Source organism: Sesamum indicum, linkage group LG11 (assembly GCF_000512975.1).
Source record: "Sesamum indicum cultivar Zhongzhi No. 13 linkage group LG11, S_indicum_v1.0, whole genome shotgun sequence".
Taxonomy (NCBI): domain Eukaryota; kingdom Viridiplantae; phylum Streptophyta; class Magnoliopsida; order Lamiales; family Pedaliaceae; genus Sesamum; species Sesamum indicum.
Genome location: NC_026155.1, coordinates 10,727,735 through 10,750,088, shown reverse-complemented (window position 1 = coordinate 10,750,088; position 22,354 = coordinate 10,727,735). Strand labels below are relative to the sequence as shown.

Genomic DNA, 22,354 nt, shown 5'->3' with positions numbered 1-22,354 from the left:
AAATTACAGATATACCTCATGAATAATGCTGTTGTAATATATTTTCCATTTTGTCATTAAATAAATATATTTTTGAATTACAATTACAATATTAAGGAATTTGTTCTAATTTTATAAAAAAAATAGAGAGTATTTATCTATAATGTTATACAAAAGTATGTTTTTTCACTCACAAATGACAATTACAACATCATTATATTAATTTTTTTATTGTATTGATAATTCTTTTAATTTATTTTATTTTTGTGGGCTGTTATTTATTAATTTATTTTTTAAAATAAATTTTTGTGGGCTGTTATTTATTAATTTATTTTTTTATAATATATTTTAAAATATAAATAATTATTTATTATATTCATGCAGATACAATGTGTTCCACTATAATTAAATATAAACTAAAAAATTGTATGTTAGTTGAGACCTTCCCAACATAGTAAGATGTATTTGCATATTAGTCCTTTTCTCATTAATTGTCATTTATCCAGTATATGCTGTACACCAACTTGGAGATGCGTCATCACTCACCACAACAATGGCTGCTTCTTCATTCTACTTGCTCCACAATCTCCTCACGCGCCGCCGTGACCCGAACTATCCCTCCGCCGCGCTCAAATCCATATTCTTTTTCATGCCCACCACGTTAGCTCTGGCCACTTCTCTCCTCATTGTACTCTACATTTCTTCTACTTCTACTCTCTTCTTACCCCACCATCTCCAATTAACAACCTCGGCGAGTGCTTCTGTAAATAATGAACAGCCCACTAAGGTTTTCTCTTTTTTCCCTCCAGAAGTTGTTCGTTTCAGGAAAATTTGGAAGAGGGATGGTGTTCTTGGAGAGACTGAGGATCCGAGTAATTTCAAACTTCATACGGGTTCTCGCGGTATGAAAGTCTCGACTCATCTCCAACTTGATTCTTTCCAGTTTTTCCTTTTTCTGTTTATGGGTTTTGCTTAATTCTTGAATTTTGGTGTCTATTTGTTCTGTAGTTGTAGGCTATGTGGCTGAGAAAATTCTGTCCCAGGGATAGAAATAACTGTAGTGTAGTAGTCTGCTTTGTGCTTCTACTTGGTTATATCCATTATCTATTCTTACATGAAGTTCTCTGCCGTATGCACTATATTTGCCGGTTCCCTTTTTGTATACGGAAGATGATTTCTTGTGTCTTTTTTGTCTAAAATTTGTGAATGGAGCATTGCATTTTCTATTCCTGAAGTTCCGTGTTTAAGATTCTGTTTTTGTATGTAATGGGGCTGATATTCATGTGAGAGTGTGTAAAAGTGTAATAGTTAATGTTCTATTCAATTCTTAATATTTCAAGTATTTGGAGATTGTCAGCTCTCAAGGTTAGATTGTGTGTTGAGCATGTTATGGTATTTGGAGATTGTCATCTTTCAATGTTACGGAGGCACCAATTCTTGTACTTTCTAAAGTTTTTTGCATACATTGGACTCTTAAATTGTTGACTCGATGTTCAGGAATGTATATTAATGACACAGAGCTGTTCCATGACAGAGATGTCTTCTTCGAGAACTACGAGGAGATGAATAGAAGCTTCAAGATTTATGTTTACTCACACAAACAAGATGATCCATTTGCTAATGTGCTGTTGCCTGTGGTTTTTGAGCCTGGTGGTAACTATGCCAGTGAAAGTTACTTCAAGAAGAATCTTGTGAATAGTCATTTCATTACAAAGGACCCTTCTACTGCAGATCTCTTCTTTTTACCCTTTTCAATTGCAAGGTTGCGGCATGACCCACGTGTGGGAATTAATGGTATCCAAGACTTCATAAGAGATTATATTTTCAACATTAGTCATGAGTACCCTTATTGGAATCGTAGTGGAGGTGCTGATCATTTTTATGTTGCCTGCCATTCAATTGGTCGTTCGGCTATGGACAAAGTTGTTGAAGTTAAGCTTAACGCAATCCAAATTGTATGCTCTTCAAGCTACTATCTCTCTTCATATGTTGCTCACAAAGATGCATCCTTGCCACAAATTTGGCCCAGACAAGTGGATCCTCCTAATCTTGCACAAGAAAGGTGCGTTAATCCTTTTAATATTTCAGGTTTTCTTGCATCCTCTCTGGCTTTTGGGCCTTCACATTGTATGGTGTTACTGTCAGAAAGTGTTGAACCCCCATATTTGAGGGACTTTAGTGTATCTAAGCTTACATTTTTGCAAATTCTAGCTATCCACAAGCATATTCAAATGACCTCATGAAAATGATACTTCTGCGTGGCCCTTCACTTCCAAGTTGGAACTTTTATTCCATAAAATTACTGGCACATAAGTTAGCTAAAAGAAATTTTATCCCATAAAGTCTCGGCAGAAACAAATATTTTCTTCTGTTAGAAACGTGAAATTAGTCCATGCGAGGTGTGATTAACTTATAAATTTTTAATGCACATGCAAGTCTATGCTGCTGAGAACTACGTACCGACCTTCTATTTATACACAAAAGGCTGAAGAGGTATCCTGTTGATTACTGCAGTTATATGTACTTTAGTGGCGGCTCTTGAGAAGATAGCCATCTCTTTGGAGAGTATAGTGAGCAACTGTAAATCAGTTAGGGCACTTAAGATTGCTTGTTCAAGTCAGTGCATAGTTGATTCATCTTACTCCGATTTGATTTGCTGATGACTATCACAACTTTATATGGATTTGTTCAGGTCAAAACTCGCCTTTTTTGCTGGAACAATAAACTCACCGGTGCGCGAAAAGCTTCTCCAGGTATGGCAAAATGATTCTGAAATATCAGTCCACTTTGGCCACCTTACAACATCCTACTCCAAAGAGCTGCTAGGAAGCAAGTTTTGCCTTCATGTGAAAGGTTTTGAGGTTAACACAGCCCGTATTGGTGATGCACTGTACTATGGCTGCGTCCCAGTAATAATTGCCAACCACTATGATCTCCCTTTTCAGGATATACTGAACTGGAACAGTTTTTCTATTGTTGTCGCCACGTTAGATATCCCCCTTCTGAAGAGAATCCTCCAAGGAATAAGCGTAGAAGAATATTTGATTTTACAGAACAATGTGTTTAAGGTGAGGAAACATTTCCACTGGCATCTCTTTCCTGTTGATTATGATGCTTTTTACTTGGTTATGTATGAATTGTGGCTTCGACGAAGTTCTTCAAGAGTAGGATCTCAGGTTTTGTAGATAAGCACACATGACGTCTGTGTTCCTACTTGTTGAAATTGTCACAACTGGTTTCTTGTAAATCGGTGAAACTTGTATGTAAGCATAGCAACTCAATTTACCAGTGTTAATTAGTAGGGAAAAGTTTCAGAAATAATAATTTGATATTCAACTACTATACATGGATGTCGAAGCAATCTAGTTAAGGACAGTCCATGCTCTTTAAGCATACTGGAACTCTGCGTTTGTCCTAAGATTTGTTTCTTGACAGGATATTGTGTGAAATCCCTGTACCGGTATGTGAACATTCCGATGATAAAAACCAGACATCCCCACATAATTCAACGACAAGCAATGGACTGGGTTCGGTCCACTATAGTCTGTAGAATGACACGGTATTGCGCAGTAAACAAGGTGCGTTGAGAATAACACAAGAAATTTATACATTAAAAAGTTTTCACTCAAGACCATTTAAAGCAAACAATGGCCATAATTTGTTTGTAGGACTTAAACATATACACATCTGCAAGTAGAAATGCATGGAAACGATTCGTGCACACTGAGTTGTGAATGGCAAGTAAAAGATAACTACAGAAAAAGCGCATGGAGGAAAATGTACTTATATAATACATGTCTGATGGAGAGCTAAGCACCATTTTTGTTCTGCCATGGCCTAAGCACACCAACGACAATGATTGCGACAATGATGAGAAGTATGATGATTGCAATGCACATGCATTTCCTAGAGCTCCTTTGCAAACTCTTTGCCTTCTGAAGGGCTGTGTTTCCAGACTGCACATGGTCTACAGCAGATGAAACCTGAGAAATTTGGACAATGGAGAAGCATTAATTTTCTTTTACTTCCTAGTGTTACGAGCAGCAAGTAATAAAGTTGCTTTACCTGTGACTCTATGTTATCAATCATGTCCCCTTGAGCATCCACCAGTACAGCCATGTCCATAAATATCTACACGAAATGGTAAATGATGAAACACACATTCCCTTCATGCATTAATCACAATTTTACTCTTGAAAATATTTCACACAGAGAATCCTTGCAATACAACAGCATCACAAACAGCACAAGAATATATATGAAGAAAGGAGCACAGCAACAATCTCCTACTCCTAGTATATCGTTCTCTAAATATTTGAAATTTGATTTATTTGTCCTAGGCAAAATAATTGGTCAAACATTGGTAGGCTATAGCAAGCAAAAATTTCAGTTGAGTAGATAAAGCATAAAAAGATAGTATGGAACTGACAAAATCTGTCCCTGCAAGAGAACTGAAAATCAAACAAAGTGACAATGTAAAACTGGTACCAAATTGATTGTGTAAATTCTACTTTATAAAGTTATACCCCCATAATCATCAAGAATAAGAAATTGTTATACCTGTTGCAACTCAAGAAGCTTTCTCTCTAAATCTCTGACCGCATCATGTCGTTCTTGAATTTCTGCTAGGGTGTCCATTACCTGCAATTAAAACAGATTACTACATTACTATGCGTAATTGAAAGAAGTTGGCAGGAGTTTAACCAAGTGCAGAGAGAAATCGAGTTGCTGTACCACAAACTAATGAGAAAGCAAAAATAATTAACCAAATCTCGTGAATGGAGCAAGCATGCGGCAAAAAGACAACAAAAGTAGAGAGGAGAAGTAGAAAGCAGACCATACCTGGCCTCGGCCTTGTTCGTGGATTGCTTTCTGAAAGATCTGCTCACTATCCCCGGTCTCTATTAATCTATCAATTGTCTGCGGAAAATGGTTTAGTAAGTCGGAAAATGTGCAAGGAAATTACACGTGTTGAGAAATCAACGATAGCTACCTCTTCATCAGCCCGGGTCCCCGTTACTGAGAATCACATGAAACTAGAAATCATCACAATTTGCAGACTAAGAGCAAAATGTTCTAAGAAGCAGCAGAAGCTCCACATCTTTAAAAGGTAAACTATTATCACCTGTGAATACACGCCTCTCGACGACTTCACGATACTCTTGTTGTATATTTTCTCTTAAAGTCTGCAAAAAGTATTTACTAAGAGAAACTAAGGAATGGAAACAAATTGGAAGAAATCAAACTCATATTCAGCATAACTTGAACTTAGCCCACCTGAAATTCCGACATCCTGTCTTTGAACTTCTTCTTCAAAGCCCTGCATGCAAATATAACCATACAAAAACTTATACCCCATTTTCTTCATTATTAGTTCATCTGATCCATATATTCAGTAAGGCATGAAAGTCCAATTTTTCAGTGTAAACTTCAAACTGTCCCCAATGCATTATGCAAATATAACCATACAAAAACTTATACCCCATTTCGTCTATTGACATTTTCTAAAAATGTCGATGCCTATCAACAGTTATTTTCAAAAGTTGAAAACTGACCAACTTATACGAAACAAGAGATGAAATGGAAAAATGAAGGACAAGACAAGAATGTAGACAACCATGAACAGTTAGTGTGTTAACTACATGATTGATCTACATGCATTTCCCTACTGCATCAAGCAGACAGATCTGAATTCATTTCACCATTATCTTATAGTTGTTGCCAGCCATTATTCATTCGAGGAGTACTTTTCTTCACTAGATAGAAATGGAAGGACATAGTAGAGATTTGTATCACTATGAAAAGTTAAGTTCACATGAACAAGCCCTGACCACACGCAATGACAACTTTGCAAGATTTGGTAATCAATTATTAACGGGAGTAGTTTGAAGCTAGATAAACTTATTACTTTCAGGAAGTTCAGTAGAAAGAGACAGATGGGATAAGAAACAGTTCCTTGATCTACAATTGAAACAGCAGACAACACAAGAGGAGGAGAGTCTATTAATTATCTACATCATGAACACCAGAAATGGGTTTTATATCTCATTGTAATCCTCTGTGCAGCTATCAATTTGTTGAAAGGTAACATTATGCAAAGCAAAAAGCCTAGTCAAGATTAAGCTAATTCCAAAATGCCGTGCATAACATCAGGATCAGGTAAATAATAATGACCAGGACATCATAAAGTGAGTTTTATTACATTGTTGTCGCCGTCCTTGATCTGTCTACTCCTGATCCTTTTCCACATCCAGGTTTTTGTCTATTTGCCAAGTTCTGGACAAGAGCGACCAAGAAATATTACTTTAAGAAGGAATCTGAGTGGCTGAACTTCAATAAGAAGCAACATATTGCCTCACCTCTCTGTCTAGCTCCTCAATTTTTGATTTAATAGAACGGGCAATTTTTCCAACTTCATCAACATCCTTGTTCATGCGCTGCTTGATTGCTGCAGATTACACAAAAGTTAACCATGAAAGATCAAAACAACAATCCAATTCACACCCACAAAAATATATACGTCCAAGGGAAAAGAAGAGAGTAAGATTTTCAGATAACAGAAAAAAGGCATCAAGCAACAATACCATAAAAATCTAGAAACCAGAACATCAAAGGAATAAAGTGAATGGAAAAAAATTATTGATAAAATTGGATAACCAAATTAGGTTTCTTTGAGGGGAAAAAGAAAACCCCAAGTTTCAGGTAGCTTGGATAGAAGTCTTATCTTGACATGGTGATCCTAGTATTTTCTCTCCGCTCCAAACGATAAAATCTCCATTTATCAAGCATTTTTGTGCTTTAAAATATCTTGGACATCCATTTGCAACGCCAATAGAAGCATTTCAACTCAACTGAAATCAATACCTTTCATAGCAGCAGCTTTGGTAACAGCCTTTGATTCTTCATGAGCATCCTGCGTGGATAGAGGTCACTATTATCAGTTATCTAGCATGCCAGCACGAACCAAATTTTCTAAGCTTAAAGCATGTTTAGCTAGTAAGTTTCCACACTGGAGGCATATTACTGGAGTTAGGGAAGTGAATTTATACCCCAAAAATAAAAAAAAATAATAATTCTTATTCTCTTCTGTAAATCAAGTGTGCAAAAGTACTAACATATGTTAACATGCTTTCTGGACCTCCACTTAGTTCGTAGTTTTTGTTGCTCCCACGAAAATATTAGACACGAAACACTAAAGAGAATAATTCTGTAATCATCAGCATCGACAAGATTTTAAGGGAATGCAGCTCTCAGAAATCAATTTCATGAAATGCTTGAAGCACGCAAAATCTTAAGTGACGAAAGAAAATTCATGTTCATTTAAGAAACCAAATCATACATATAAAGAAAAGCAAACATTGACCACTTGAAAAGGGGAGGAGAACATTTAGTTAAAAATAGCAAAGAACAGTCAAACGAGAAATGTCCAGATTTCAGCGGAAACAAGGTTGCCGCTTGATCTGGTGCTGCATCACTAGCTAAAGAAGCAAGGTAATCATCAATAGTCACAAAACCTCACAAGATATAACATATAAATTGATATTATTACAAAACAAGATCTCAATTCTGTTACTTAAAATTACACAAAATGGTTAGCTTTTCTCAAGTAGTTAATCACTTTGTCCAGCAACTTCAAACTCACAACAAACAAGTAGAAAAGTGCACAATTCAACTCCATTTTTAAAAATGGTAAGTTACTAGCTAAAGGTATACACATATTTCAGAACAGGAGACTAGATTCCCATACCTGAAGCTTTCTCAGCAGTGTGTTGAGTTTTTCATATTGTTTTTCAATCTCTTGAACCTAGAAATACAGAATAGGATGCAAGATAAAGCTCTAGTTTGACAGAAATAAGATAAGCCCCAAATCTTAGGCACATGGAGAAAAATGTTAAGAACGATGAAATAATTCCTCTTTATAGTCACCAGAATAACATTTCTTCTATGTTGTAGCCACCTGTTTAAAGAAATTCTCCAAGCTTGGTTCTTCCGACTCCACTGTTCTATGCACTCCCATTTCAATATCTTGATTTCTATTTTCTTGATCCCGAGGGATCTCAAACGAATCCTGAAAAGAGGCACAAGTGAGATCAAAGAAAGAAGCAGGTATTAATTCTTCTTAGCAGCATATTTAACACGGATAGTATAATTCTTATGACCAACATTCGCCAAAAAAGATGCTAGAAGTATTTGATAAGTCCACTCACTTCTACAGATGCTAGAATCAGGAGAGAGAGAGCTTGGAGTAATTCTCTGAGTATGATATTGTGAATGCAAACAAAATATACGTATAACAGAGGGTTTTCTTTTGTTGAAATTTTGTTTGGCGACCAGTATTCTAAGGTTCCTTTGCGAAGTCGAGAGATGTGAGACAATGGGGACCACTCATGTCAGACATGGCAAAGAACACATATTCCAGGCTTCTTATGTTGGTTATTTGTCAAACACGTTCGATGTTTAGAAGCAAAGTTTATAAAGACAGACCACAAAGGGAAGCTGCTTCTATGTTTAGCCTCTTATCTCATTCACTCATTACATCATGTATGCAGAGGGGAACACTTATAAAGGTCCAGATCAAATTGACACCTGTAATTCAAATATTCGTTTTTCTAGATGCCTGTGGATCAAACATGTTCCTTGAAGAAATCCATGATACATTGCATTTGCACCAAAAGAAGATTTCTTTAACATTAGAGAAATATTAAAAGGTAAATAAATTAAGACCCATAAAATTACTCAAGATAATGATTTTCAAGCATCAATTCTGCAAACAAGTAATTGAGAAGCGCCAGGCCGCCACCTACATTTGATTATTTAAGCCTAGAAAAGTTAAACATGATCTTAGTTAGGCCTTCATAAATGTATCATGTGGGCTTGTCCAGATTACAAGAAAGCCATCTCATCGTGTTCCGCAGGAGAGTACTTCAAATCTATAATACACAGGCGTCCAAAAATAATTTCCATCATGCCAGGCAGATGTTGGACACCATGCTGGAATGCGACATCTCTAACACATGTGATGCGTGAAGAAAACTTCCGACACATTTGCCGGCACATCCAACACATCTTGGACAGAAATGCGGTCATTTAATTATTTATAAAGAATAGTAATACTAATAATGAGTAATAAAAAGTCAAAATTTATACTTGAGATTCTTTATATTTCTTTATTATAAATGCAAGTCTTTTTCTTTTTTCAAGGAATACATAAGAGTACAGAACACACACCAGTAGAATTCTAAACATCATGACTGATATGAGCTTCGTTTGTTTCAATTTGTCACCAAATACATATGTACATATATATGTATGTGGCTGTGTGGCCACCAAACCATTTTTTCATAAAATTTCAGAAATGTGTGCCGCATATTGTGTTAATATCCCTGTCTCCTTGCATCATAGGTTAGAATGACTAATGAATTACTATATAGCAAGAATGAGTGACTCAGCAAAATATGCGATTTACAGGTACGAAAGGACACACAGTTTTATATATGACCAAATGAAAACTATGCCACTGTCAAAATTCATGTCATGGTCTCAAATGATTCAAGACATGGGCAAAATGCTCGTCCATCTGTTGAATCACCAGATAATTCTACTAAAGTCGCCACAATCAGCTCATTTTGCGCAGAGACTGTGAATCTAGTGAAGCAAGGAGCGCAAAATTCCAACTTTGGGCAAAAAAACTCCCACCTTGAAAAAGTAAATGCTTCAATTGAAATTCATTCAAGGTCAGAATGATCCTGATAACTGGAACAGACATATAAGACACAGAATGTCCTAGGCCAAATTCTCTCATAAGCATATGTACATATTGCATTATTACCCAGGGAATAGTAAGGGAAAACACAAGATAATGTGTTTTTGTTATATTTTCAGCTGAGAAAAACTCCCCTCGATTTCCATGGGAGAATTTCCAAACTTAAGCATAAGATCATTATAGTCCACCACTTGCTCCTCAACTGATCACATGTAATCAACACTAAAAGACCAACTTACCGTCAAAAGGTCGTTCATCTTGAAAAAAACTGGAAGCCGCGGGAGAGGAAAAGATTAGATTGAACAAGATGTCTTCTTCCCTGAAAAAGTCTGTGTCTTCTTTACAGTGTGGAAATGTTATACGCGGGTACAACTATAGGGAGAGAGAGAGAGAGAGAGAGAGAGAAAAGACAACAAGGAGAGAGGAAGAATCTGCGTTGTAAGTGCTTTTTTCTTGAAAAAAACAGAGCAGAGAGATTTGAGAGAGAGAGAGAAGAACATGAAGGCAGGTCTCTTCTCCTCTTTTCAATTAGTATTTAAATAATAAAAAACTCCAAAACCTCTTCCTCTCCAGTCTTCTATTTTTATCTCTTTAATTAATGCTTACTGTCTTTCTGAAAATTTGACTCTAATTCAAATCACACTATTCCTGAATTCACATTTATACTATCAAACTTACCAAAAAAAACACATATTCTTTACAGCTTTGCTATTTTACTGATATGGTACTGACCATTTCCTCTAAGTGTTGGGTGCTAACATGAGTGGTATTTTTGATACATTTTATAATTTAAAGATCACTTTACCATCTGAATGATACATTTATTATAATTGGTCAAACTTAGTTATAACTCCCCCACTTCCTTAGTTAAGGTTTGAAAATTCTGGGGAAGTTACAATTTATTTAATATATTATTGAGTTGGTGCAACTGAGGAAATGAATTGGGTAGTCCAATGTTTTTGCTGTTTGGTAATTTAAAATATTCAATATGACAGAATTGACCTAAGTCCTAGGAAAAATAATGAGATTTCTTGAATTGGAGTGAGAGGGGCAAAAAGGTCAACATCGAGAGGACGTGTACGTGGCAGCAGGGCTTCTTTGGTGTTTTTTCTAATAATTCTATTTTTTTTTAATATTTTACTATTTATGTGGCCCCCACTTACTAGTTCTTTGTTGAGTGGCAGTCCAATCCTCTGAAATTCGGCCTACATGGTGGTCGGCCCACCAGTCTATAAAAAATAAAATTAAAAATAAATAAATGAATCCGCACTACAGGTTTTCTTTTTTCTTTATTTATTGTTATATGATATATTTCAATCATCAATCATCAACCATCAACATTTAATATTTATATTAATAATTATTATTAAAGTATAAAATATTTATACATTGGTATAAGTTAAATATTTAAAGTCACGAATCATTAAATTTGTCAATTAAATTAGGTATAATTGATTCACAATTTAAATTATAGAATTCAAAGTCTCTCCAAACCATTTACTCAATTGCTTCCAGCATATGCAAGTGATCATAATTTTATTGTGATCCTATGTAAGCACAAATGTAATACACAAGCACAACTTCAATTACTACACTTGTACCGGCTTGTCTGGAAACATACCAACGATACTATTTTCCACAATAAACCAATAAAAATGAGACACAAACACTTATATTATATGGGATATGAAAAAAAATAAAATACCTTCTTTGCTCTTTGCATTATTTTTAAATAATAAAATATTAATTTATATAAATATATTTTTTATGATAATATATGTTATGTATTACTTTTTCATCTTCTTCCCCATATTAAATCCTTCCTCCTAAACTGGCCATGTGTTAGTTGAGTTTGTTCATGTGCTGATCTGGTCGCCATGTGTGCAGTCCCCTTGGGCCCCCGCAAGGCTTCCTGGGCCTCCCGTCCTGGGCTTTAGAGCTAAAAATCTTTTATTTCTTGGGCCGCTTGTAGCCTTAGGTTCTTTTCGGAGGCCTTTGTACTTTTTAGGGCATTAATATTTATGTTTAAGGAAATAACTATATGGGCATAAATTTTTTATTTGACTTATATATAGAACATGGAATTCAGTAGTGTGTAAATTTAATACAAAATATTGATTAATTTTCTTAATTTGAATTTAGAATGTGTAGCAAGTGGATATACAGTCGTAGGACAGTTGGAATATTTATTATTTTTAATTTACATAATTCATTATTCATGAAAATTCGAAAGTTGTTTCCAGACTCATATAGAGTCACAATCGGTTGACTGTTGATCGCTTTTGCACATAACTTAGAACTTTTGTTAGACCCAGTGTCCCAGAAATAAGCCTTTATTTCTTCATTTTCTATTGTCATAAAAATTTAAATAATAAAAGAAATGCTTCTTTCTTAAGAATTCGGACATGACACACAATCGTTTTATATATTTTAATTTATGATCTCTGCGTTTGAATTGCCTAAATTAAAATGGTTTAATTCGAACGTTACAATTAAGCGACTCGTTACCATACAACTTATTAGTAAATTTGTAAATATATTAAATTGTTTTGCTAAACATTCCAACTTCATTTTCTCTTTTCTCTTTTTAATTGTTGTTTTAAAATATTCCCGACTTTTACGATTATTTAACTTATAAATTTATTGGAAATTTATTTCCTCAATAAAAAAAAAATTATTGTAAATACCCCATAATTTATATCATTAGCCTAGGTTAATTTCATGCTATACTTAACGGTTTGTATATTAATTACATGAACGATAATCGTACTTTTTTTTTTATTTTAAATGAGTATATATCAACTGTCTAACTAACCAATAAACTCCACACTGCATATAACGTGGATCGGACTCCTTCACCTGCATAAGATGTTATTTAATTGTACGAGTTAAACAGTGAGTAAATATCATTTTAATCTTTTATGTCATAAAATTTTATATAGTTTTCAATCTATTTTGAGCAATTTGTACCTAAATGTAACTCTAAATTAAGAAAAAAATCACTTTAAATAGCTTCAATTATTTTCTTTTGTGTCGACACTATCTAATTTATAATATGATTTCATTTAATTTAAATTTAAAAATTGATAATTCAAATCGATAAATATATTTAAATTGAATACAGAAATAAAACCTCAACCTTAATCATGGCACAAAATCTTGTCGGCTGCATCACTCATTTTAGATAGCTAATAATAATACAGATAAGATGGGAGTTTTTCTAGAACCGACGTCGTCCGAGATCTGCATAGCCCCACATCTCATCACCTTAAATAACACCGTGTCGCCCCGCGTTCCTCACACGGATCGCTCTGAGGAGGCCAACTGTGTTGTTTTGTAAGCCTATATATGATCTCTGCATTCTGCGCCATACTCTGAGACTCGGCAGTTGAGAGCGATACAGTTGAGAAGAAAAATTTCTGGGGCGCGGTCTTATCTTTCTGGAGCTACTGATTTCCATCATTGCAGGAGGTACCCGTTGTGGATGGTTTTATGCGTTTTCCTACTGATCAATGCATGCTTATTAGTTGTTTGAATTTTTTGTTGGTCGTAAGGATTTCTGTGCTGCTGCTTTCCTTATTAGTTATTTGTGACGAATGATGTGGCGTTAGTGTTCATGTTTTTGGTATTATGTTGAAGAAGATGGAGAGTTGTTTGTATGGGAATTTATGAGCTGGTGATGTTCTGCTGTCTGTCTGTTTGGTTCTTATGATTGATTTATTTGTGGGATCAGCTGCTTTCTTGATTTGGGAGTTCTGGGTATTCACTTAGGAAGATCTTACCCAAATCAAATCAATTACGAAAGCATGAGCATGTCTCTCTCGTATTGTTGACCACCTTTTTTAATTATATGCCAATCACACGACAAATATATTACAATATATATGTAATTTGTTCAGATTGGATCAAAATTAGGTTTGATTTAGAATTCCCCCTTGATTAATTGTTGTCTACGCAAGAGAGAAGGAATTTGGATTTTGGAATTTGTATATATTTCATCAAAGAATCTGCTTTTCTTAATTTAGAATAAAAGTGAGTATTTGTTCTAAAGGAAGGCATTTTAACTCATATTTTAATCACAGGAGGAGTAAATGTCCAGTTGATGATCATAGTAAAAGGTCTTGAGGTGCTTTAGATTTTGCTAGAGATTGTTTGACATTGGCCACTGTTGTTTCTCATAGTAATTTTCTCTGCTGAAGTTTCTGGTCTCTGTTAATTATCAGGAGTATTTACAGCCAACTCCGAAGAGATTTCGCTTATTCTGCAATAAGTTGACGCCCAACTTGTTTACATTGTTGTCTTGTACAGAAGATATATGTCTATATTGCTATTTATATTGCTTATCATGCTGATTTGCTGTGTGCTGCATCTTTCCCATAACCATATGGTGAGATGAAGACGGCTGCGTTAGTAATTGTTCTTTGTTGCATCCTTGTAGTTTCGTAGATTTCTTAACAGCCGAGTTCTCAAGTTTTCAGGGAACCATTGTGTTATCCATAAAATTTGTTTTCCTTTGTTTTGGAAAACTATCTTGCTTATAAATATTCTCTCCCAAGTAATTGTTCTTGTTTACGGCCAATAGTCATGTTGCATTATGTGAAGCTTCTGAGTCTGCTTATAGCATCCTTTGTTTTCTCCTCAGGGATTTGGCGTTAAGCAAGAAAGGTTGATGTATTGGTTGAAGGACAGAATGGAAGCAAAACCTGAGAATGTCCTTATTAAAGAAGAGAATGTGGAGAAGGAAAAACTTCATTTCGAAATGGAGAGCGAAATTAAAAAGTCTGATAAAGCCGAAGAAAAGATGAAAGTGGAACTTAAACTTGAGAGCAAGTTAGTAGAGAAAGACAAGCCAAAACACAAGGAAGAGAAACACGAGAAAGATGAAAAGAAATCAAAGAGTGAAGAGGGAGGTAAACAGGATGAAGGTTCCCACAATAAAAAAAAGCATGAAAAGGAGAAGAGTGCTAAGGATGAAGAGCATGTAATGGAGAAGGGAAAAGATAAGGACAATAAAGAGAAGAAGAAGAAGAAGAAGGAGAAGACTGAGGAGCAATCTGATGAAGAGATACCTAAAAAGGAGAAAAAGGAAAAGAAAGATGATAAGGAAGAGGGAAAAGAAAAGAAGAAGAAAGAGAAGTGCAAGGGAGATGAGAAGGAGAAAAACAGTGAAGAGCTGGAGAGTGGAGCGGAAAAGAAGAAAAAAGAATTGAAATGCGGCGAGAAAGACCAATGTATCAACGAGGATGAAAGGTGTATTTCAGAAGGTAAAGAAGAGAAAAAAAAGAAGAAAAATGAAGAGAAGGATGAAGAAAAGAAGAAAGACAAGAAAGAGAAGAAGAAGAAGAAAGATGATGAGAAGTCAGAAGACAAAGATCTTTCTGTAGAATCTAATGAAGAAAAAGAGGGAGAGGAAAATGAGGGAAAAGGAAGTAAAAAAGAGAAGGAAAAGAAGAAAGATAAGGAGAAGAAACACAAGGAGAAGAAGAAGGATATAGAAGTTGACACCGAAGGGGAAAAGGAGTTATATGGAGAGTCTAATGATGAGGCTGAGGGTGAGAAGAAAAGCAAAGCGAAGGGCAAGACGAAAGGTGAAGAAAAGAAACACAAGGACAAGGAAGAGAAGAAGAATAAAGAAAAGGTGGCTGTAGATGACGCTTCAGGAGGAGAAGCCAGTGAAGAAGCTGAAAAAGAGAAGGAGAAGAAGAAAGACAAGAAGAAAGATAAGGAGAAGAAACACAAGGAGAAGAAGAAGGATATAGAAGTTGACACCAAAGGGGAAAAGGAGTTATATGGAGAGTCTAATGATGAGGCTGAGGGTGAGAAGAAAAGCAAAGCGAAGGGCAAGACGAAAGGTGAAGAAAAGAAACACAAGGACAAGGAAGAGAAGAAGAATAAAGAAAAGGTGGCTGTAGATGACGCTTCAGGAGGAGAAGCCAGTGAAGAAGCTGAAAAAGAGAAGGAGAAGAAGAAAGACAAGAAGAAAAAACATGATAAGGACAAGAAAGAGAAGAAAAGCAAGGAAATGAAATCCAAAGGGAAAGAAGATGAGGAGAAGGGTGAAGGGGAAAATGATAAAAGAGAGAAAGAGAAGAAATGTAACAAGAATGAGGATGATCAAGCTAAAAAACAGAGTGAAGCTGATGCCATGTCTAGGGAGATTCAAGTGGATGGAAATGGCAAAATATCTGAAGTTGGAGCTGGAAATGAACACATAGACAAGGCAGAGTTTTGTAAGGATGAAGAAGACAGACAGAAGAAGAAAATGAAGGATGAGAAGAAAAGAAAACTCGAGGAGAAGTACAGTGCCAAAGATCTTGACAAGCTGAAAAAGAAGTTAGAGAAGATCAATGGCAAAATAGAAAGTCTCCTAGATAAAAAAGCTGACATCATGAGACTGATAAAAGAAGCTGGGGTAAAGAACTCTGATCATGCTATGGTGACCAAAGATGCAGCAGAGGATGAAGCCAAAGACAAGGTGGCAGCAGCTGATGTAGCTTAGTATCGCGCTTTTGTAACATATATGTCTAAAATCACTTGAATTTTACATATCCTCATTATCTGTACTTGATGTTATAGTTGTGAGTTCACGTCTAATTATCTTAGGTCTCCCTTGGTCATTTGGAAATGAAAATGCTTATGTATCCTAATAATGTCTTGTAGTAAAAGACACATTTACACCGACTACAGTTCCGCGTAATACCTTTTTCATCACAGTGGAAAAGTTGGGATAATTTTAAATTTTACTGAGCTTTGTTATCATGCTTTTCGGTTGCTTGATAATAGAGGTTCCTGGAGAAACTCCTGACCATACATCTTAGACATATTGCTTGATAGAGAATGATAAAATATGAAACTGAGGTGGATGATACAGTTTCATATTGAGAAGACATAATAACTAGACTTGTCGTAAGAGATCTAGCTTCAGCATGATATCACATTGATTATTTCTTTATTCTTTCCCATTTCATCCTTGCATTAAAATCTTATAATAATATGCACTGGATGGGAACGGCTACACTCCCAAGTGAAGTGAACCAACAAATGTTCCAACGACTTAGTTTCCCCTTACAGGTACTGTGGTGAGTCCATATCCAAAGGGGAATAGTGGGTCATAATGTTGATCCCCAACATTCATAGGGAGTTGATCAACAGTCTTAAACCATGTGCGTGGGAGCTTGCCAGTAAAACCATAGTCGCCAAACAGAACATCGGCAACACCTTGGCCTTCTGTTCCTGGAAGCCAAGCAGCTACAAGAGCATCTATTTGTGTAAGATATGGCTGAATCGCGACGGGACGGCCTGTTATAAGCACGACAACACATTTGACTGAAGCACACACATTTGTTATAATACTTGGTCCTGGATCAGGAATCGTCAAGTTTGTGCTGTCTCCAAATGTTTCCGAATATGGTGGTTCTCCAACCACGACAATGGCATATGAGTAATCGTTGGACTTTACATATCCAGGATCTGGGTTCTCATTGAAAACGATTTTTGTTTCAGGGTGAACTGTATTCCTAATGGCAGTCAGTATTGTGGTACCTAAACATAGAAAAGAAGTAAAAGTTACAGCGAAATTGGACAAAAATTCTTCTGGTAAGAGCTTTACAGCACATATTAAGTCAACGGATAACGGATTTACCGACTGTAACATTGCCGGGCTGGCCCTGCCATTGAATCGTCCAACCACCACATTGGTTACCAATGTTGTCGGCGTGGGTTCCCGCAACAAGAATCTTTGATGCCTTCTTAGGAAGTGGTATCAATGGTTTATTTGCAGATTCACCATTCTTAAGCAGCACAAGAGATTTTCTTACTGCTTCCCTTGCCAGTTCTCTATGTTCCTGCCAAAGTCATGCATGGAGATGGGTGTAAGATGAACCGAACTAGCTTGAGCAGAGCTCGTGTAAGCATCAGCTTGAGCTGGAAACTAACAGATGCTCGATTCATTTGCACCTCCCTACTTTCAATGGCTTTAGTTTGAAGTCCAACTAACCTGACTTCCCAGGTACTTGGTCATGCTATAGTCTGCCAAGGGGTGTTCAAATAGGCCAATTGTGAATTTAACTCTCAAAATCCTTTTCACTGCATCATCAATGCGGCTCATGGGAATAAAGTTATTTTTGACCAGGGAGGTTAGACCATCGATGAACTCGGTATAGTTGTATGGAATCATGATCTGCAGCATATAAGTACCTCAATGAATATGTTTGCTGCAAATTGACTTGTATAATAACACAATGCAACCCATAACATTAATAAATTTAATTAAAAAGAAATCCACCATGTCAATTCCAGCACCAACTCCAGCTATAATTGAATACGTATAGTTCGCGTGAGGGGGAGATGTGATTCTGTCAAGTCCCTGCCAGTCTGAGATGACAAATCCCTGAAATGAATCACAATCAAACTGAGATTTTTCATTCTGTTTCTCTTTCCTAAGCCACAAGTTTCATTGAAAATTTGGGTTTACTCTGAAACGCAGCGTATTTTTCAGGAATCCGGTGATGAGGTCGCGGTTAGCGTGCATCTTTACACCGTTCCAACTTGAGTAGGAGATCATGATCGTTCCCACACCTTTGATGATTGAGTCATGGTATGCCGGCATGTGGATCCTCAGCAAATCATGCCTGCTTGCCAATGTATTATTCTCATTGATGCCTTTGGTGGTTCCACCATCACCAACATAGTGTTTTGCAGTAGCTAAAACCTTTTGCCTAAGAACACATACAAATACTTTGACATAGGCCAGGTCGAAAAAGTACTGTAAAGGACTGATAACTGTTAAATTACATAAGGGAAATGGAAATGCAAATGATGGTAACGATACATTCACTACATAAAACAAAATTGTTCCCTGATTTCTTCCAGCATCAGTTCCCAATATTCCGATTTTTTTATATGATCTATCCTGGATTTTCACGAAAATCTTCAATAATTTGAAGGAAAAGGAGGGATGATTTGACTAGACTTACTGTCCAGCGAGGAAGGGAACACCTTTTCGAGAATTAGCAGGTATATCTCCTTGTAATCCAGGTATGATCTCCGTCATTGCTCGAACAACCTTTGGATCTTCACTATAACTTTCATAACAACGACCCCATCTTGGATCTCTGCAAACCTGGGAAAAAACTGAGGTCAGAAGCCAAAGTACGTTCCGTCTGTAGTCGGTATACACTTGTATGAACAGCCATTGTAAATGACATAATCCAGTTAATTACCGCAATGCAAGGTGCAAAAGCATATGGAATGCCTGTTGCCCTGACTTCAAGAGCAGTTGCAGCTCCAATTCTCTTCACCAACTCAGGATCTCTGTACATAGGAAAAGTATTTCCTAGTTATTACAGGAAAAGAAACATCAATAACTTCAATGTTAGTCTTCCTATTACAGGCTGCTCACATTGTCTTATGTTCTTGATTTCAGGATCACTAGAAGCAAGTCAGCATAACTGAGAAAATCTACTTGCCTAGTAGCTCCAAGACCAACATTGTGGGGGAAAATTGTAGCTCTATAGACGGCGTTGTGTCCATGAACCGCGTCGATCCCATAGAGCATTGGAATCTTAAGACGGGTCGACAATGAGCCCTTTTGGTAGCCATTCACCATGTCGACCCACGTCTCAGGAGACGCTGTCGGAGACGGAATACTACCTCCACCACTCAATATACTACCTGCTCCAAATTAATTTGAACCTTGTCACATATCAGACACAGAATTATACCACAAAACACTAAGATCAGACACAATTTGGAGAATACAAGGATGCTTGCCTATGTAATACTTCTCCATAACCTCCGCTGAGGCCACGAGTCGATCAATTTGTGTCATTTGGCCTATCTTTTCCTCTAAAGTCATCCTGCCCAACAAATCCTTAACTCTCTTACTAATGGGCTGTTTGGGATCTTGGTATATCTTGTACTCTGCATTAGCTACCGCTATCCAGCAACACAGCACCAAAATCCCAATGAAGACTGCAGGAGCTTCAGCCATTTTTCTCCTCAACATAGCCTTCATTTTGACAAGAAAAAGCAAGAATCTTTAACCCTACCGCTAATTTATCCTCAGCTTAGAATTAACATACAGCACACAATTGGGAGTGCAGCAGTAATGAAGGAACAGATGATGCAAAGAGTTTGAGGCTTTGGCCCACAAGATCACATGACTGTTGCTGTGTGTGTCCGGATATAACATTGACATTAATGCAAACATTGAACTGCAGAAAAGGAGAAACCAGCGTCTGGATTCATATATAGGAGTCAGGACATATTTAGCAGCTGTCAATTATGGTATTGGAAAAAACATGTAAGAGAATCACAATCTATTAGTCTTAGAGGAGTCACAAAATGTGGGCTGCTTCAGTTTGATCATTTCAAGATAATGTACAGAGAAAACAGGAAAACGCAGGAACTTACAGTGATACCACTCGAGCCACTATCCCTGCTTGCTCTGAGAGTAGCAGAAAGTCTTGGTAAACTTGGAAGCAATATGATGATGGGACAGAGCTGTGGGTATATATAGAAAATTTATATGTTTCTAAATTCTACTTGCACATTTTCTTGTTTTTAAATTCTTTTATTTCATCTTATTTGTCTTTTCGGAAATTTCAAAAAGTATTTATTTTAGTGAAAAACATCCCGAATATTTGCCAACGAATATATTCGGGTGAGCTTATAAATTTTTTTAAATATTTTATAAAATATTTGAAAGCTTATAAAATATTATAAATTATTTGATATTTTCTTTGAAACAGATCTTATATAGTCAAAAAATAAGATATTATTATGAGTTGCTAACTCATTTCTAAGATTTAATTAATTTCTTCAATTAATTATAAATTTGTTAGCGCTAACACCTTATAAATTCTATAAATATTATTTTATTTAAATACTCCATAAACTTATATTTAAAATAAAATTTAATATTTTATAAACTTTAAAAATATCTTATAAAATATAAGAGCTTAAAAGATCTTTTAAATAGATTTAGCCAAACACCCCCTACATTTTCACAATTCAATAACTTTAGATTTACTTTTGTTTATGTTATATTAATAAAAGACACGAAATCAAACATATTAAAAATAATAAAAAATTACACCCGTATTTCTATTTTAATCCTTTACCCAAAGTACAGAAAAACACACTAAAAATAGACCCAAACAAAGCCGTAGCACCTTTTCCCTGTTTGGAAGCTTAAAAATACATAGTTTGATAAACTATCTACTTTTTTTAAAAGAAAAAATTAATAGTTTTGGTAAATACTATTCATTGTGCCACGACATTTTATGCGTAGATATAATAAATAATATTTCACGCTTTAAAATATATTGTATAAGATAAAATATATAAATTAATAAATTATATTAAAAAAATAAAAAATTTAATTTATTAATTAATAAAAAATATTAAAAATTAAAGAAATTAATTATCTTATTAATTTAAGGATATTTTTGCCTTAACAACAAATCAGTGCAACAGTGTAATAAATCGCCGTTTGTTAGCATAAATAAGTTTTCTTTTTTTTTTTATATATATATATATAGATATAGATATAGATATAAGAAATACGGCCGCTCACTGCATACGTGTGAGCCCCCCTTTTGTAAGTTGTTAGGCGTTAGCCCCACCAATACCCATTCCCTGTGGAAGATTTTTTATTTTTATTATTATTATTATTATTTTATATGAACATTTTATTTGTATATACATGTATTTTTCACTATTCCTTTTTTAAATTAACTTTACTTGAAATGTAATTTTTATTTTTTAAAAATATACGTGTCAGTGACATAATTTTTTTTGTATTGAAGAAGCCTGTACAAAAATAGAAATTCTCTACAAGATATTTTTCCTACAACTATGATCAAACAATATTTTTGGTCTAGCCAAAAAAATAGAGCTCTTTAAATATTTTACAAATTTAAAAAATTAAATTTTAAAAGTGGAAAGACTATAAATGATAGGACGAAAAGAACACTTTGATCGAATTATTTTCATCAGTGTAGATCTATCACTTAATTATAAAGAAATAATTTAATTCATTTTATGTTTCAACGAGACTGTGGTGACGAACTCATTTTCTGGATATTTAAACAAGATATATAATAACGATAGGAGACGCCAATGTTCATGCTCGACTGCATGCAAATTGTCCCATTTTTTTATTTTCTTACGAAGATGTCTACTTTAGCGTATCCTTAATATATTGTTTAAGGTAATAAATATAGCTTTTTTGTTTTAATATTATAACAAATACAAGGGAAAATTCTTATAATATGGTCAGATCGAACCAGTCACGTTTGTTTCTCTTCCTCTTACACTATGTCTATTTTTTTTTTAATAATTTTTTTTCTCTTCATTTCATACTACGATTTCTTTTTTAATATACTCATGGAGATCTCGTACGAAGGAGTCTAGTTGAAAATGAAGAAAACATTTTATTACAAATGCATATATTTGATTTGCATTTGTGAGTTTCCAAAATTGAAAACATTGGTCCATTTAGACTGTACCTATCTATTCATTGTTGTGAGGATAAACTTTTATCTATATCAAATTTGATTAATTATATAATTAATATAATATATTTATTATAAACTTGATTATTTTTTT

General features: G+C 35.1%; 4 protein-coding genes across 5 annotated transcripts; 2 read left to right on the top strand and 2 right to left on the bottom strand.

The window, feature by feature from the left end:
* On the top strand, window positions 469-3,787 carry LOC105173946 (probable glycosyltransferase At5g03795). Of its 2 annotated transcripts, XR_002288028.1 has the most exons (5): window positions 469-881; window positions 1,477-2,041; window positions 2,672-3,047; window positions 3,415-3,557; window positions 3,648-3,787. XR_002288028.1 is itself a non-coding variant. In XM_011095874.2 (3 exons), exons 1-3 carry the CDS (start codon window positions 533-535, stop codon window positions 3,162-3,164), a joined length of 1,407 nt encoding a protein of 468 aa, XP_011094176.1. In that variant the 5' UTR covers window positions 469-532; the 3' UTR covers window positions 3,165-3,345. The 2 variants fall into 2 exon arrangements, 1 of the variants encoding a protein (XP_011094176.1); XM_011095874.2 differs by lacking the exons at window positions 3,415-3,557; window positions 3,648-3,787 and having other exon boundaries at window positions 2,672-3,345.
* Window positions 3,582-10,284, bottom strand: LOC105173947 (syntaxin-132). The gene is made up of 13 exons (XM_011095877.2): window positions 9,982-10,284; window positions 7,937-8,047; window positions 7,727-7,783; window positions 6,844-6,892; window positions 6,339-6,427; window positions 6,182-6,255; window positions 5,257-5,299; window positions 5,105-5,165; window positions 4,973-4,998; window positions 4,822-4,899; window positions 4,540-4,620; window positions 4,045-4,110; window positions 3,582-3,962 (listed from the first exon to the last, which is right to left on the bottom strand). Exons 1-13 carry the CDS (start codon window positions 9,997-9,999, stop codon window positions 3,789-3,791), a joined length of 927 nt encoding a protein of 308 aa, XP_011094179.1. The 5' UTR covers window positions 10,000-10,284; the 3' UTR covers window positions 3,582-3,788.
* LOC105173944 (DNA ligase 1-like) lies at window positions 13,050-16,430 on the top strand. The gene is made up of 2 exons (XM_011095872.2): window positions 13,050-13,213; window positions 14,385-16,430. Exon 2 carries the CDS (start codon window positions 14,412-14,414, stop codon window positions 16,239-16,241), a length of 1,830 nt encoding a protein of 609 aa, XP_011094174.1. The 5' UTR covers window positions 13,050-13,213; window positions 14,385-14,411; the 3' UTR covers window positions 16,242-16,430.
* LOC105173945 (lysosomal beta glucosidase-like) lies at window positions 16,570-20,091 on the bottom strand. The gene is made up of 9 exons (XM_020697604.1): window positions 19,514-20,091; window positions 19,210-19,414; window positions 18,964-19,054; window positions 18,718-18,863; window positions 18,216-18,459; window positions 18,027-18,131; window positions 17,739-17,921; window positions 17,385-17,586; window positions 16,570-17,284 (listed from the first exon to the last, which is right to left on the bottom strand). Exons 1-9 carry the CDS (start codon window positions 19,755-19,757, stop codon window positions 16,797-16,799), a joined length of 1,908 nt encoding a protein of 635 aa, XP_020553263.1. The 5' UTR covers window positions 19,758-20,091; the 3' UTR covers window positions 16,570-16,796.

Bases quoted from the DNA above. Each gene is read 5' to 3' on its own strand.
- LOC105173946 (XM_011095874.2), top strand. From the start codon at position 533: ATGGCTGCTTCTTCATTCTACTTGCTCCACAATCTCCTCACGCGCCGC. The intron at 882-1,476 runs GTATGAAAGTCT...CTCGATGTTCAG, and splicing joins ACTTCATACGGGTTCTCGCG to GAATGTATATTAATGACACA. The intron at 2,042-2,671 runs GTGCGTTAATCC...GGATTTGTTCAG, and splicing joins CCTAATCTTGCACAAGAAAG to GTCAAAACTCGCCTTTTTTG.
- LOC105173947 (XM_011095877.2), bottom strand. The intron at 6,428-6,843 runs GTATTGATTTCA...TGTAATCTGCAG, and splicing joins CAAAGCTGCTGCTATGAAAG to CAATCAAGCAGCGCATGAAC. The intron at 4,621-4,821 runs GTATGGTCTGCT...TTTTAATTGCAG, and splicing joins ACGAACAAGGCCGAGGCCAG to GTAATGGACACCCTAGCAGA.
- LOC105173944 (XM_011095872.2), top strand. From the start codon at position 14,412: ATGTATTGGTTGAAGGACAGAATGGAAGCAAAACCTGAGAATGTCCTT.
- LOC105173945 (XM_020697604.1), bottom strand. From the start codon at position 19,757: ATGAAGGCTATGTTGAGGAGAAAAATGGCTGAAGCTCCTGCAGTCTTC. The intron at 19,415-19,513 runs GCAAGCATCCTT...AATTTGGAGCAG, and splicing joins TATGGAGAAGTATTACATAG to GTAGTATATTGAGTGGTGGA. The intron at 18,460-18,717 runs GTAAGTCTAGTC...ATGTGTTCTTAG, and splicing joins GTTCCCTTCCTCGCTGGACA to GCAAAAGGTTTTAGCTACTG.